Source organism: Ambystoma mexicanum, chromosome 4q (assembly GCF_040938575.1).
Source record: "Ambystoma mexicanum isolate Mex_15411 chromosome 4q, UKY_AmexF1_1, whole genome shotgun sequence".
Classification (NCBI taxonomy): Eukaryota; Metazoa; Chordata; class Amphibia; order Caudata; family Ambystomatidae; genus Ambystoma; species Ambystoma mexicanum.
The window spans coordinates 756,160,686-756,177,320 of NC_090928.1; the positions used below are offsets into that span (position 1 = coordinate 756,160,686).

The 16,635-nt window shown below is 43.8% G+C and overlaps 1 protein-coding gene across 2 annotated transcripts in view; it reads right to left on the reverse strand.

Annotated features, from left to right (window-relative positions):
• ESF1 (ESF1 nucleolar pre-rRNA processing protein homolog) overlaps window positions 1–16,635 on the reverse strand; it is a 906,650-nt gene that overhangs the window by 452,218 nt on the left and 437,797 nt on the right. For both annotated transcript variants that reach the window (XM_069608338.1, XM_069608339.1), the window contains exon 10: window positions 13,132–13,253. In XM_069608338.1, the coding sequence (XP_069464439.1) occupies window positions 13,132–13,253 (122 nt within the window). The remainder of the gene's footprint in view (window positions 1–13,131; window positions 13,254–16,635) is intronic.

Sequence of the window (16,635 nt, forward strand, 5' to 3'; positions counted from 1 at the left end):
GGGATTCGGAGGAATATGCATCTCTAAAGAGGCGGGGGTTCTCAAGGGTATACGTGCTGAGTTGGCCGCCCGTTGAGGCCAGGTTGAGGGGTTTGGGGGCGGGTTCCTCACAAATGCTGTGAAACAGGCGTGTTTCCATGAGGAACCGGGGGCGTTTAGGGATGTGGCTGAGAGGCAGGTGAGTTATTTCAATCGAAAAGCAAAAGTGCAACAGTATGGTGAGGGACAGTAGCTGGGGAGGTTGTTGGCACGAATGATATCGAAAACCGCAAGATCCCAAATTGCAGCTATAGAGTCGCCAACCGGGGTGCTCTTACAGACCAATGGGGAAATTATGGGGGCAATGGTGAATTAATATAGGGAAACAACCCAAGCAAAGTTAAAAAACGTAACCTGGAAAGTGACTGGATTCAAACGTCGGAAGAAGCTGGCAATTCAAAATTGATCAAAGATTTCCCTCTTAACTCTGTGAAAATAAATCAAACAAGAGCTTATCTGGCTAAATGCCCAGACAAAAAAGTGTGGCAACATTTTTTACGGATCCATCTAAACTTGCTGAATACCAATCAAATCCTGACCAGAAGAAACGTATCCAACACGAACAAATGCTGTTTCTGCAAATGTATAGACAAAGTAGAATCAATAAGACACCTTTTACTATCATGCATATGGACAAATGAAGCACGTTCTGCTTACTTGGGTCACTTTTTCAAGAATTTGAGATGTTATGATGAAGAAGAGTGGTGGAACATTTTTAAATGTTGGGCTTAAATAGACCTAAGAACTTGACACCAACGATAGCGGACCTCCACAAATAAGAGAGGGGAGCTAACTTTGTCGACAAAAGGAGTGATCCGGTCCTTTGCCTATAGGGTTCGCTCTCTCTCCCTGATTACTAAAATCAAAAAGAATCGGTTGGGGGACCTGACCTATCCCGCTAAGTAATGAGGACAGATATGGTGTGGAATTCTTTTGTAGTGATACACTTGTAAAAATTAACTACGGCTTGCTACCGCAAACCCTGCAATGTATACATATGCTTTTATTTCCTCTAACATTTGTCAAGTTTGCGAACATCCTGACGATGTTCGTGGACATCGGAGATGAAAAAAACCCACCATTTTCTGACCAGATTCTAGACATATTCTACCCCATCCATACCACCCCTTGCCTCCCGAGAGGTTGTTTAATTTGTAAGACAAGTGCAATGTGTTTTTGAATACTTTTTCACTGCGATGTTCACGAACTAGAGGTGCAGTTTGGGAACCCAACATTGAGTCAGCTTCAAAAGTTTTGTTGCACTTCATGTTGATCGATCAGCACCCTCATACAATGTCTGCGGATATCACGCAGCTTCCTTATTGGTCTAGAGATGTCCACAGACCCTGAATTAGTAAGTGCGTCTGCGAACCGAAATATCACTTTTCCCCCCTACTTTTGGGTCATTTAAAAAAAATCTGCTAGAGGGATTAAGACCAAATGTGCAAAAGCACGCTTTCAAGAACCAGCCTATACACCAATAACATGGTTGGGTTCTCAATATGAATTAGCATATTTAAACAACAAAACAATTTCCTAAAAACTCAAAAGAGGCATAAAGAGAGCCATAAACCAGAGAGCAGTACTTTGATTTTTTTGTTGTGTTTCTTTTTTTTCTTTTTTCAATATATCAGGGAACACATTCCTGTTCATCAAGATTCCAGCCAGGCATAAGGTGAGCATCGCTTCCCCTGCCCAGAGAGCTAGAATTGCCCTTTGGTTTCACCCCTGCGGCCCGGTGCTCGTTTTCCTACTCCCGCTTCTCTGACGTACCTTGTCCCGTCTCCTGGACTGGCCCCCGGCCCCGATTGGTCTGTTTGACCCATTGAATACAACAAGGGTCTAGCCTTCTGCAATCAAGCTCCCTGTGCCTTTTTCGATTCCAGGCATCAGGTTAGCGTCGCATCCCCCACCCAAGAAGCTAAGTTTGGCCTTTGGTTTAACCCCTGCGGCCCGGCGCTTGTTTCCCGACTCCCATTTCCCTGTCGTACCTTGTCCTGCCCGTGGGCACTGATTGGTCAGTTTGACTCATTGGATACAACAAGGGTCTAGCCCTCTGCAAGCGAGCTCCCTGTGCCTTTTTTGATTCCAGGCATCTGGTGAGCGTCGCTTTCCCTGCCCACAGAGCTAAATTTGGCCCTTGGTTTCACCCCTGTGTCCTGGCGCTTGTTTGCTGACTCCCTCTTCCCTGCCGTAACTTGTCCCACATCCTGGGCCTGCCCCCGGGCCCTGATTGTCCATAGCTCCTTGATCTGCACCTGTCCTGGGCAGCCCTCTGCCCGTTGCAGCCCCAGCAGCTAAGGGCCCCAAGGCAAAGGGCGGCTCCCACATTGGCGGTTCCATACTGTGTCTGCAGTTGTCAGCAGAGGAGGCCAGTGGCCAGCCATCAACCAGCAGTGACCATCAAAGTAGGTTTGGCCTGGGTGGGGAGTAGAGCAATCACTATAATGCGGAAGCCCGGCACTCTAACTACCCTCAGACCATAGCACACCAGACCGTTAATACAACCAGCCTGTGCCACATCTAGAGAGGACTGTGAATACTAGCCTGTTCCACGTTGAGATAGAACTGGGAATACCAGTTTCTGGAGGGGTCTGTGAAGAAGAGCCTGCTTGCCACACTAAAACTGAACAGTGAAAATTAGCCCGGGTCACACTTAGAGGGGATTGTGAATATTAGCCTGCTTGCCATTTAGAGAGGATCAGAACTTATTAACCTGTGCAACATTAAAGTAGAACTATGAACATTAGCCAGCCCCAGATCCAGAGAGAATTGTGAATAATTAACTGCTTAGTCAGCCCCACATCTAGAGAGGACGGGGAATATTCACCAGCCTCCCATCTAGAGCGGTCTGTGGATTGTGAATCCCCTCTGGCTCACATGCAGATAGGACTACAAATATTAGCCAACTTAACAATTGTGATTACTAACCTGGAAATCCTCCCAGCCTCACATCCGAAGAAGTTTGTGAATATAAGCTTATGTAACTTCTGGAGAGGATTGAGATTAGAAACGTCTACCCCAACTAAGAAAGAATTGTAAACACCAGCCTGCCCCACATCCAGAGAGGACTGTGAATAATAACCTACTTCCCTCTGATAGAGGATTCTAAAATTTTCCTGACGATTAGCCTGCGTAACATGTAGAGAAGATTGTGAACATTAACCTCCCTCGTCCCTGGAGAGGACACAGAATTTCAGCCTGCTTCACTTCCAGAGAGGATTATACATTTTGCTCAAATTAACAGCTAGAGAGCTTGCCATAGCTATATACCCCTCCGACTAGATCATCCCTACAGCCACTAGCTACACACAGTTTTGTTTCCCATAGCCATATTTAGAGCCAGATGGACGGTATCAAGCTAGCCATGCCACCAGACAGCCAGCCAGCTTGTACCAGACAAACTCGCCTCACCCCAGACTAAGCCCACGAGACAGCCGGACTACGCACTAAAGACTGAGTCTGAGCGACGACAGCACCCAGCCCTTAATCATATACGCAAGGAAGCAAATAACCGAATGAAACCAATCAGGAAAAGCACCCACAATCGTACAATCATAAATTAAAAAATAATAAAAAATCCAAGCCAACTCGGAAAAGCACTGCACATGGGCTACCGCCCCTGCAACCCCAAATAAAACCCAAAGGAAACAAACGGACTAATCTGCAAGGAACCCGACTCGGACAACCCAAACTAAAAGCTAAAAAAAGAAATACTCCCACATCAACTCAACAACCTACTGCCAAGTAACACAAAAATGCCACAAAAACGAATAGGACCACGAGAAAGACAAATGGGAGAGGGAACACACCCAAATGAATCCCACCACAGATCCACAACTGTGGAACACACCCCCACAAACTGGAAAACAGACCTACTACGTAAATGGATCACTGATACAATTGACAGCATCTCCCCGGAAACACCGTTCACTCCTTCAAGAAAAAGGGCAATGGCAAAATGGTTAACCCCACTAAGAAGCACCATGAAAAGAACAAGAAGAAGCTGGAACTAGAATGGTGGAAAGAATATGACCAAGGTAAGAAAAATCTGTTCCATAGGAAAATCCGAGCTTAGAAGAAGGAAATTCAAAAGGCAAAGAAAAGGCTCTATGACGACAGAATCACCAAAGCCACCAACACACAAAAGATGTTCAGCATCATGAATGAATGAGAAACCCAGCAGGTTGCGACAACACTCCGATACCTTCACAGAAACAATGCAACAACCTGGCAGACCATTTAAAAAATAAAATCAACAACATCCGACAAATCATCCAAAACAGACTGATCAATCCCAACACACAACCAACCAGAGCCAATGAGGAACCAGAGCACAAACTCCAAAACTTCCCGCAAATATCAGTAGATACATTTGTCAAGCTGGTAAAAGATAGTAAGAAAGCAGGCGCTCCCACGGACCCCTTCCCCCCAGACATCTACAAATCAATCCTCACACAAGGAACACCAATTGAATACTAAAGAAATCTCCTGAACTTGTCACTTGCAACAGGGACTGTACCACGATCCTTCAAATCAGCGTATATTAAACCACTCCTTAAGAACACAATGGGTGAGATGGAAGACCTCTCCAACTACAGACCTATCTCAAACATCCTCTACCCGGCAAAACTCTTAGAAACCTACATATACAAACTAGCTCAAGAGCATGTAGAAAAACATCAGTTGCTGGACCAAGCACAAGTTGGCTTCAGACCCGCGAGAGGAACAGAATCGGCACTCCTATCCATCTGGGATGACCTAAAGACAAACACTCACTCCAACACAACCTCTGCCCTGATTCTACTGGACCTCTCCGCAGCATTCGACACAGTACGGCATGACACCCTCATCAAGAGATTAAAATAAATAGGTACACCGGACTTAGCACTACTCTGGATAAAATCATTCCTAGCAAACAGAACAGAGACTGTCTGGATAAAGCCCTTCAAATCTGCTCCACGAGTGAACGAATGTGGAGTACCACAAGGATCCTCACTATCACCACTGTACTTCAACATCTACCAGACTACGCTGATCAAGATCTTCAAAAAATACAATCTTATGTGCTACAACTATGCAGACGACATTCAAATCATCTACAAAATCGAATATGCACAAGAAGAAAAAACAACTGTAGGAGAATGTCTCAAACCTACAACTGGATGAACACCAACAACCTAAAAATCAACCCAGGAAAGACAGAAATCATGATTATATCCAAAAACCAAGAGAACAACACCTACATCCCGTGGCCGATAGAATTGGGAACTGAGCCCACACCATGAAACGTAGTCAAAAACCTGGGAGTCCTAATGGACAACGCATTAACATTAGAATCACGAGTAAACGCAATAATTAAGAAATGCTTCTTCCTCCTTGAATCTATGTGATCACTGCGCCGCCCTTAACTGCGCTGATGAAAATGTCAATGCTAATTATGGTGTGGCGTAGTGATCACTTTATCCATGTCCCCCGCCCCGTATAACCCTACTCGACCCCCCCACTTACCTTTACGGCGGGACACTTCTGTGTGCGCCGCCGACTCCCTGCTAGCCCTGCGGCGTCGGTTCCTCCCACTTGCGTGGGTCGGAGCTGACGCTGCAGGGTGCTTTTTTCTCCCCAGCTTTCTTGTACCTGCTTACCACAATGGTAAGCGGGGGCCACCCCCGCACTCCTGACTCCTTACTGCCCCAAAGGAGAGCGGGGGACACCCCTGCAAACCCCGCTCTGCTTGGGCGCAGTAATGGAGTCAGTATTTTGTGCTCCCCCCAAAGTCACAGCGAGTGACATTTTTGTATATTCCCTCCTCCTTCACTCAACAAAAAGAATCCTACCATTCCTGTCCTTCACCCACAAAACACTGACAATCATCGCCCTCTTCATGTCAAGAATCGACTATGCCAACGGCCTCTACCTCGGAATGCCAAATGCCTGCTGAAGAAATTGCAACGCATCCAAAATGCAGCGGCCAGACTTCTCCTCAAACTTAGAAGAGACACCAGCGCTAAACATGCTACACTGGCTTCCAATCAAACAACGTATCACTTTCAAAACAATATGCATAACACACAGAGCAATCAGCAGCCAGAGAGAAGAATTCCTACAAAAGAAAATAACCATCTACAAACCGACGAGACTCCGTACATCAAGAAACGAAATTTGCCTGCAACCAAAGCCATATGCAAGGAAAAAACTTGGGGGCTCCTCTTTCTCCCACCTGGCGGCAAAAACCTGGAACAAACTCCTGAAAGAAATAAGAAACACAAAAGACCACCTAAAATTCAGAAAACTGCTCAAAACCTGGCTCTTCAAGACCTCGGAACCAGACGGAAACAACTGAAACAATAAAACTGAAAATGCAAAGAGAGTCAGATGACAAAAACCCATGACGGTACAGATAACACTGAGAGCCAACAGAGAAGGGGACCACACGCAAGAACTAAAGAGACAATGCAAGGCTGAACCGACCTCGGGCTACAATCCAATCAGGACAGAACCAAAGCTAACAAGGATGACACAAACAACAGGCACAACTATTAACCTAACCCACTAACAAGCATCCCCCTCTGACAGACATGACCTCATGTATAAACCGCCAATCCAACGCAACTTTGCATCCACACTATTCAACAATCACCTCACGCTCACAAGACAACCATCTTCAAAACCAACCCCACCATATAAACAAACCTGCCAGCCAAAACGAGACCACTAGCGCTACATTAAGAAACCCACACCTAAGCTAGTAAGTAGAAGAAGGAATGCACTAGACTGACAAACAAAACCCTAGCAGAATTCCTGGAGATACACTTACATCCGTAACGACTAATTCGACAAACACAACAAAAATCAAATGAGACATAGGTATGGTGATTTCCTTGCGTCAATCTGGACATGGTGGTAACGAATGAACTGAACCGCGTCGCACACAGATGGAGCAATGGGAAGGGGCAGGGGTCACAGATAGATAGGTTCCACATGGACCAGTTTGCATCAGACACAGATTGGGATGTGAGGGCTAGCATAAGTAACAGTAAAGATAGAATTGTAGAAACTGATTAGCGTAACATATAGACAGAGAGGTGAGGGACAGCCGTGCGCCATTCTGAAACAAGATCACTGTAAGGAAGAAATGTGTCTAAACCTTGAAAGACACACAAAATGAGTGTGAGTCTCTTCACACAATACTAATAACCAATCCTACTAAAACCTCACCCCTCTTCATACACCTCTCAAACCCTAACTAAACACAACCATACCTCCTAAACCACAGCAACGCACACGCACTTCCTTGCAATGGAGACAGACCGGATACCACACCAAAAAGCTCAGCGAACTGTGCGAACCAAACTGAGGCTGCCAACAGCACATCACAGTTCCCTTGCTCTTTCGCCAAACTTTGTCCTACTAACATACCCAACCCCACCCCGCTTTCTTCCAGATCGGCCAGAGTGCCAGGGGACTACTACGGTGGTGATAGTGCGCGGCATAAGTATCCTTTAACATTAACATCCATCAAATTTTGTTGTTTGTATAGGCAAATCTTTTTATTCTGGTACAGCATATGTTGCTATTATATAACGTTCATACATAGTGATGTAAACACTAAAATATATACAATGAATCAATACACGGCATACCGATACAGAATCAAAAAGAAAACTGTGAAGAAAAGTAAAAACAACCTAAAAATACACGGCCTAATATGTCAGTGTGGCGCTTATGTTGCTAGTGTAGATTAAGCGAGGAGCAAGTCCTGAGCTGGATTACACCTTGTCATTAACTAGACAAAAGGTAGGTTTAGATGCAGGACAAGAACCAGTTTACCACTCCTTGCGTGCGATTGGTGTAAATCCTTCCAGCAATTTGGGCTGCAGCACCAAGCCATATTTTTACCTATTCAAGTCTATCCAGATTTTGAAAAATTTGGGACTCCCCCTGTCAAGGATAATGAGTCTGAGAAGACAATTTGGCTCACATCAGGCGACTTTGCACTTTGCAGAGGAAACATTCAATAGCAGGTTGCTACACATGTTCCTTGGTAACAACGCACATGCTGTCCAACAGATAAAAAGGCCTGCACTTCTTCCACAATGCTCATACCAGGAACAGCTCAGTTTTCTTAATGTTTTATTCTCTGTTTTCTCCTCCTCTCCCTTCTCCCTCCCGCCTTTCCTTTTTTCTATGCACTTACTCTATCAGAATTCTCCCTGGACCAATGTTCCCTCTAAGCTGTGCGCATGTGCGCTTGCCCAGCTTCCTTCTGAGTGCCGCTCAGAAGATTTTTAGCAGCGCACACAGACAATTCTCACCTATTCAAAAAGATTAAATAAGGCACAAGCCACAGCAATTATCTGACATTTTCTTTCTCTAAAAATAACTAACAAGTCTTGATATTCCAGCTCACGTATAGGATACTGGCAGTAAGTAATCAGACTACGTGGATGTGTAACCTTATCCCACACTTCGTCTTCTTTGTACATATGACACGCAAGTGCTTTGAAACGGTCCTCTTGCAAGTTAACGCATTCTAAAACTCAAATATGAAATTTCCCTCTAAGGATTTTGAGAAGCCAAATGTGATGCACAGAGCCTCCTACTTTAGCATTGCTACCATTACCCTGTAAGTGGAGAGCAACATTGCAATATCATTTACTTGGCCTACAGGGGTAATGGGTATGGACTATGCCTGGCATTATGGGTCTATAGTATCAGGGCACCTTTTCACACAATCTGCACCCTTTCCAAGTGTTCAGAGATCCATTGGGCATAGACCTTCACACATTAAATGGTAACCCACTGCCAAACAAAAACTGTTTCACTGTGCACTTGTGTAATCCTACACATTGATATAAAGGTGGGGTATGCTGCAAACAATCTTGTATGCACTGCAAAATAATTGTGTACATGCAGTCATGACAGTCTTAGAATGCACACAATATAATTTTGAGGCATATGCCTTGCTTGCAGAGTGTCTGTAAACGGCCCAGTGATTGTTTACTGCTACAATCCATCACTTTCTACAGTGCTCTATCAACTAGGATTGTAGGCTAGCAGAGCGTCAGGGAAGGGTATGGGCAGAAGGGCACAGGTGCACACTCCTTGCGGGTAATTAACAAAGTAGCAAATTAAAAAACCAAGCCAAATGTTTTGCCAGTACAGTGAAGGAAATGGGTTTCTTGTTTGCTAAATATAGACGATTCTAGTAACATTTGAACCTTCTTTTTCTTTCAATGCTCAGTTGCTCTGGGCATTTCAATATAACTATGTGCTTATATGTATCGTCTCTAGCATCTCCCTGCATCAGGGACCCCTAGTTACAGAGGAAGGCACTTAATCTGTTGCATCTCTGAGAATTGATGCTATTAACTTAAAAGGCATATACATGTGATTTTCTTCAAGAGGGATCCATAATAAACCCAAATAAGGCTCTGGTTTAATTTTGCCTTAGCTGTGGTGCGAAGGGTGGGCAGAACTATAGACGTCATTATGTTCCCTGTCATTTCACTTTCTATGTCAGGTTTACAAGCAAGGCTCTAATCATAATTTGCTCCCTACTTGGAGTCAAATGATTTTTCAGGGAGTAAAAAAGTAACTAGATTTGCCAATAGGGTTAGTTTGTGCGAATTAAAAGGTGTTCTTTCCCCTTAAAATTCCTCTTGGGATCGGGCATTAATATCATTAGAGTTTCTTCCTATGCCACTATTCTGCTGGTCACTGATTCAAACAAATATCTCTGTAGCTTTGTGGGTTGAAGGGGGAGGCTCCTATATGTTCATTGTTTTCATTGTTGTTAGGCACTGTTGGGGAGAATTTTAATTTCTGTGCCAATTCCCCTTAACCTTGGAGACCTCCAGCTCTTTTGCTGGATTCATGTTTTTTTTTATCTTTATTCCTGAGTGAGTGGAGCCTTTTTTCTCACTCCCTCGTGTGTTTTCCTGACTATGATTTTCTATGTTCCTTACTGTTTTATGGAGTCTGGTACACTTCATAGGCATCTGCTTTTGCATTGTGACACTCAGCACCTTTTGTCCAGTGCCACTGAGAAGTCCCTTGGACTTCTAATGTTTAACTACATTTTCTTGGGTGAACTACTATTCCCAAGAATAGTAAGATGACCTCTGTTTTACATACCTTTTACTTTATGGGTCCAGCACACCAACCCTATGTGGAGTGCTGGGGGCAGGGGGTTACATAGTAATTCCATTAACCCATTCCTCATGTAACATTTTGTGGTTGCCAGTCAAAGGATCGAATCTAAAGGGTCGACAGGTCAAAGGATCAACACCAAAGGGTCGACAGGTCAAAGGATCGAATTTTTTTATTTATTTTTGTCACCTATTTTTTTTGGGGGGGGTCCACCCCAACCCCCTTTTTTAAACCACTTTTTTTTCCTAAACGAAAACCTAAAAAAATATATATAATTAAAAAAAAAAAGAAATCGATCCTTTGACCTGTCGACCCTTTTGATTCGATCCTTTGACTAGACACCACATTTTGTTACACTAACTCACTTGAATGGCTGGTGGCTGTGGTTTCATTTTTACTACGTAGTGAAATGTATCTGCAGGCTAATACCTCAGCTGCATTGCTGCACACAATGGTGACCATTTTCTCAAAATGTCCCCTGTCTTCTTTTCTCGCCATTTCTTGTTAGTTCTTTTCCTCCGGGCTTTTACTCTGTTGTTTTCACTACATGGTGAAGGCAACAAGCTGCAACACTTAATTCATTCTCAAGGTACTGTGGTGCTTGGGGTATTTTAACGTTTTGCCATTTGGGGTGCTTCCTATCTTTGGGAGTGCATCGTAGCAGATAAAGAAATTACATGCATTTGCCCAGTTATACTAAAGCCCACCATAGCAAATTGGTTCCTCATTGAGCAGGCCAGCGTTTCCATTTCTCTACTGGAAGTGATGACGTGATGAGGTCATGTACATTAACCGTGGAGAACGGTGATTGCAAAGCAGTTCAAACCATTGTATAAAATTAACCCCCACGTCAAATTTCCTCAGCCCCTCGAACATGAATGCTCAGTCTACAGAATTAAATGATTTATGGGCTGGCTAGTGAATATTCATTGCTGTGGAACCTTTTGCATACATTAAACAAAAATGAACAGTCAGTCTTAATATTGGAGGCTGCATTCCACTGAGGAAAAAAAGATAGCTTGGTCCTTATGTTTAAGTTTTAAAATAATATTATGAGATAATATTCTAATGGATGTCACCACCAGTGCATTAAATGCATTGCGTCCCCTCCTCTCCCTCCTCATGAGACAAATCAATATGAATATTTGTTTTTGCCACCTTAGCTGATAATCACCTGTATGCCCCCCAGGGCAAAACAACTATGTAGGAGAGATCATCTGGCCTACACTCAATTACCTACTTGCATTAACATCACAACCAACACAGTCATCCTGAGCTTGCTGAAGAAGAGATTATTTCTAAATCAGGAGAATCTTCACACAAAGGCAACCTTCCTGAAGATCAGTATGCTTCTCAGTGTCCAGGGTGTTACCACAAGCAACCACAGAGACTGACGGTACAGAGCAGGAAGTCGTCACAGGAGCAGACACTCGACTGTCCCAATGCATAAATGTTCCTGTTGCGCAAAGCACTACTTAACGGGACCAGTCATCTGATCACCGGGAGATTCCTCAAGTAGGTGCCTCTGACAACCCCTGGGCAGCCACATGGCTAACTCTATTAACATTATATTTAATCTCAAGGTCCCTGCCAACTGCCCTGATGCAGTTGGTGGCAAGGCCTTAGGAGGTTACAGCTGGTGCGCTCAGTTGCCTTATTGTGCAATTTTCTCCTCCAGGTTGGTGCTGACCATGTTCAAGCCACCAAAGCCACAAGGATAAGATGAAGTTCAGGCAACCGTTCGCCTTTAACAGTGCACTTCAGGTTCAGCCAGGCAACCTTCAATGGAATCTGAAGTGGGAGAAGCTCAGTCACCACACCACATAAGGCTCCGGTGATTGGGAGTTCAGTGCCTGCCAACAGGCTTCACTGGTGTGCACGATGAGCCACCTGCAAAATGCAGATTGCACCTCACCAAGGACCAATGCTTTACTACTTCTGCTGGTAACCCTGACTGCAGCATGTTGTGCAGTTATTAGTTTCAGTAGCACTAACAACCCAGGCTCCACCATACTGTCTTGATCCTGCCACTCTGGAACACATATTAGGGGTAGCTGGGAGGGGAGTGGGCAACTCCCTCTACCAGAGAAGGGCTGACTTTGTCGTGCTCAGACTGAGGGACAAGTATGGGGGAGGTCAACCCATGCAGAGTCTTTCTTTCAAAAGGCTCCCCCGCCTCACAACACAGTGACCCTCATTCAGTGTCAGCACCTGTCAGAGAAGCTCACATTTTCAGAACAGAGACTCGTGCAGAGGGACTCTCACAGGTACTTTGACCACACTCTCCCTCCCAAACTTTACCATTAAAGACATTACTACAGAAGCACTCCATCATGGGTCATAGGGAGGTCTGCAGTAAGCACTGGACACCCTCCATTTTGTTTTAGGCTCTGCCGAGCATACAGTGGAGGGGAGCCTCCAAATCATAATTACAGGTTGATGTGCTTAGTCAAGCCAGCATTTGCAGGTGATTATTGAGTTGACAAGGCCCTCTGCCAACAGGGGCTACACGCGGCAAGCAGCAATGCCCGAGGCACATAAAGTAGTTTTTTTTGTCTTTTATTTGTATTGTAGTTTTATTTTTTTCCATCTTATTTTTGAGCTTTTGTGAATTTTTTGCTATGTCTGCCTTATACTTGTGCTTCCGTAATTTCTATTTATTTAAGTGCTACAATACATTTTTATATAAACAATAAAATAATAGGTACACTGCTTGGGAATGACAAATGGCCTTTTTTTTCTTCCTTTTTTTTTAAACCCACCATAGTTTGGTAAACCTATCATGATTCATCTCCTTGCTTCGATCCTCTTTCAAATCATGCTGAAGCAAACTAAATATAGCACAACATGCTTTACATAATATAAGAGTAGGCACAAACGGACATCAAATAGGTCGTAAGGAAGACACAATTTAGCAAGCAATGCAGATTGCAGCCTTACCTTTTGCTTTTTTTTAAGTTTCCTTTTGTCTTTCTTTTTTTGTAAAAACTTTTCCCAAGGAGTTAGTGTATCCTTTCCTTCCAATTTATTTTTGACCATCTGTTCAGCACTTTCTTTGAACCCTTTAACATCAAAAACAATACATTGTATGAAATAGGTTATGCCACACATAAGGCACATGTGCATATTCATAGCTCTACAACCAGTATTGCACATTTTTGGGGAATGTTTAAATGGTTGCCTCTTGAATAGCTGCAGAGGCTAGTGAATGTTAGTACAGATTGGGCTTCACACCATCCCCATAATGCATCGAGTGAGAGCAACAAAAGAGATTGGACCTTCTTTTTTTAAATGAAATATGTTATTAGTTTTCAAGACATGAATGATAAAGTTACACATTCAACACAACATAGAAAAACAAATAAATATCAAATCATTTGTTTCAGTGGCAAAAGTCAACATCGCCCAGTCTTAGAAGTGTGGTCGTTTTGTACAGAGCCGTGTGCTATTTTGTCTCAGTTTGCATCCTCCCACTTCTGCCATATCTTTGTAGCTTTTCCAGGGCAACCTGTGGCAGTGTATATGCGCCTCTCCATCAACATTCATATATGTACGTCTGCCTCCCACTGCGAGTAGAGGGGAGTTATATTGGAGCCCATAGTTTTGCTATGTTGCGCTTTATTATTCTCGTGGATGTGGACAGGAAGAACTTTTCGAAGCGTGTCATGTCTCCTTCCTCAATGCCTAGTAACATCAGTTTGAGGTCTCTTGCAACGGTGTCAACCATAACCTAAGACAATTTGTCACAACATTGCTGCCAGTAGTCTTGGATTTGGGGGCAGTCCCAAAGGGTGTGGAAGAATGTGCCTTCCTCGTGTGAACAGCGTAAGCCGTTCAGGTCGGTGGCGCGATTCCAACGGTACAATGCAGTTTTCGGGTAGTACACTCTGTGTAGGATTTTGAGTTGTATTAATCGGATTTTCGCTGACATTGCACTTTCTCTTGGATACATTAGAGCGGTCAGCCAGTCCCCAGATTTAATCTGTCCAATGTCTCTCTCCCATTTAAGTTTTAAATCAACCAGTTCCGGGGGGGCAAAGGACGAAATAACATTGTACATGACTGAAGTGACTTTGTTGGGTACACGGTCTATCACTATGTTCCTTTCTATCGTTGTACATTTTGGTATGTCTGACAATGTGGGAAGGTGTGTGCGTATTGCGTGTGTAAATTGAAGGTAGTGATATCTTTCAGTATCAGGGAGACCGTGTCGGTCCATCAGTTCCTCGAAGGAGGTCAGTTTGCCTTCTTTTATCACATCACTAATTTTGGTGATTCTTGCTGCTGTCCAGCTCGACCAGACAGGAAGTTTGTTTAGCTCAGGCAATTTGCTGTTACCCCATAGCGTTTAAACGGGTGTAATCTTTTTGCCCCAGCCTATATGTTTGTGGGTGACTTTCCATATTAATGTGATCTGTGCGGTCATCGTGCAAGGGGAGGGAACCTTCTGTTTCTGGTATAGGCACATCAACAGGGATATAACCTGCATTGCAGCAATTTCTGCTCTGATATGGGGAAGTTGTGCATCTCCATGTAGGATGTCATTGACTACTGCCATTTGGCTGGCCCAGTAATCGAATTGCAGGTGAGGTAGGCCAATCCCGCCCTCCCAGACGGAACGTTGTAGTGTTTGTAGTGCAATGCGTGTTTGTCCCCCACCCCAAAGGAGTTGTCTTAGGATATTGTCCATTTTGCAAAATTCGAGGTCTGGTATTCGCAAGGGGGTGTTCTGGAGTACCTATAAAAACAGAGATTGGACCTTCTGAAGTGTTTAGAGCAGAGCTTCTCTGTCCAAGAAAATGTTGATACAAATGCATAATTTTCCACGGAATTGTCTATATGGTTGGTTTCAAAGGCAGTTTTAATTTACATTGATATGAATTGATCTATCTATCAAACATCCACCCTATCAGCTTCTACCATACCTTTCTAAACTTCTTAAATGAGCAGTTTATACTAAAATCTCTTTTCATATCCAACAACACTCACTTCTTCCTCCCAATCAATCAGGTTTTCGATCTGCGCATTCCACTGAGACTGCTCTTCTTTAAGTGTCTAACTCTCTCTTGTCTGCTTGTCATAGTAAACTTTCTTCCTCTCAGCTGCATTCGACACTGCGGATCATCCTACGCTGCTCTCTTCTCTTTCCTCTCTTGCATGTTCTCGGGTCTGTCTTCGATTGGTTTCACTCTCATCTTTCTCCTCAGACTTGCCCTGTCTCTTGGTCTGTCAACAACCCCCTCCTTCCCTACCCTTATTTTATGGCGTCCCCCAAGGTTCGAACCTGGGTCCCCTCTTATTCTTCATTTATACTATCCCTCTTGCTTCACTCAACGACTCTTTTAACCTCTCCTGTCATTTTTATGTGGATGACTTGCAGATCTTCCTCTCCTTTTCTGACTAGCTCCACAACCATATTCACTTCTTGCCTCTCGACCATCCAATCTTGGATGTCCTACTGTTTTTTCTCTCTCTTAATCCATCAACAAGTGGAATTCTTTATTTTCCCTCCACTTCTCCGTCTCCCCTCTATCCTTGATTTCCTTCCCTGATCTCTCTGTCCTCTGCAGCTCGTAATCTACGTGTTATCTTTCATACTGGGCTTAGTTTTTCTCATCACATTTCCTCTACCGCTAGTGCCTGTTATTTCCATCTCTTTAATCTGTGCAAGGTTCAACCTTTTCTCTCTTTCCAGGCTACAAAACGTGTTATCTTTTCCACTGTTTTCTCATGACTTCATTATTGCTCAGTCGTGTTGGTTGGCCTTCACTCATCTCACCTAGACCCCTCTATCTTCAACCCAGCCACTCCTCTCCTCTCAACTTTCTCCTCATTCTTCTTTTAACCTCTCTTATCCCCTTTGATTCTCACCTCAATTTACACTTTGACCATTGTTTTAACATTTTACCATGGCCTTGCTCCCCCCTACCTCTCATCTCAGATCTCCACTTAAACCTCTGCACAGGCCCTTTGTTCTCAGCATCTGCATCTCCTTCCTTCTCCCAAACCTCAATGGGCTCCCTCGAGTTTCTGCTGATTTTCCCTCATGGCCCCGAAACTCTGGAATGCCCTTACTCCGGATATCCATGCCTCCCCCACTCTGCACATCTTTCACTCTCATCTTCTACTTTTATTTTCTTCTACTTAAACTGTCTCTGCTTATTATCATGTAAAATGGTACGGTTGTTATTACTATGTAAAGTGCCTTGGCGAAGGCCCTCAATAAATGTCATTAAAATGTCATAAAATACAAAAAATGGTATGTCATGAAATAATCAGTACAGCAGCAGAAAAGCTCCCCCTCCCCCACAGTGCCAAGAAAATAATTCAATAACATAAGCAATGTGTCACTAAAATAGCACTCAAGTGTAAAGTTGAAATAGTTAAAACAAGGGCTTATTTTCATTTCATATTCACATTTGTCTACCTCTCCCTAGCCCCCAG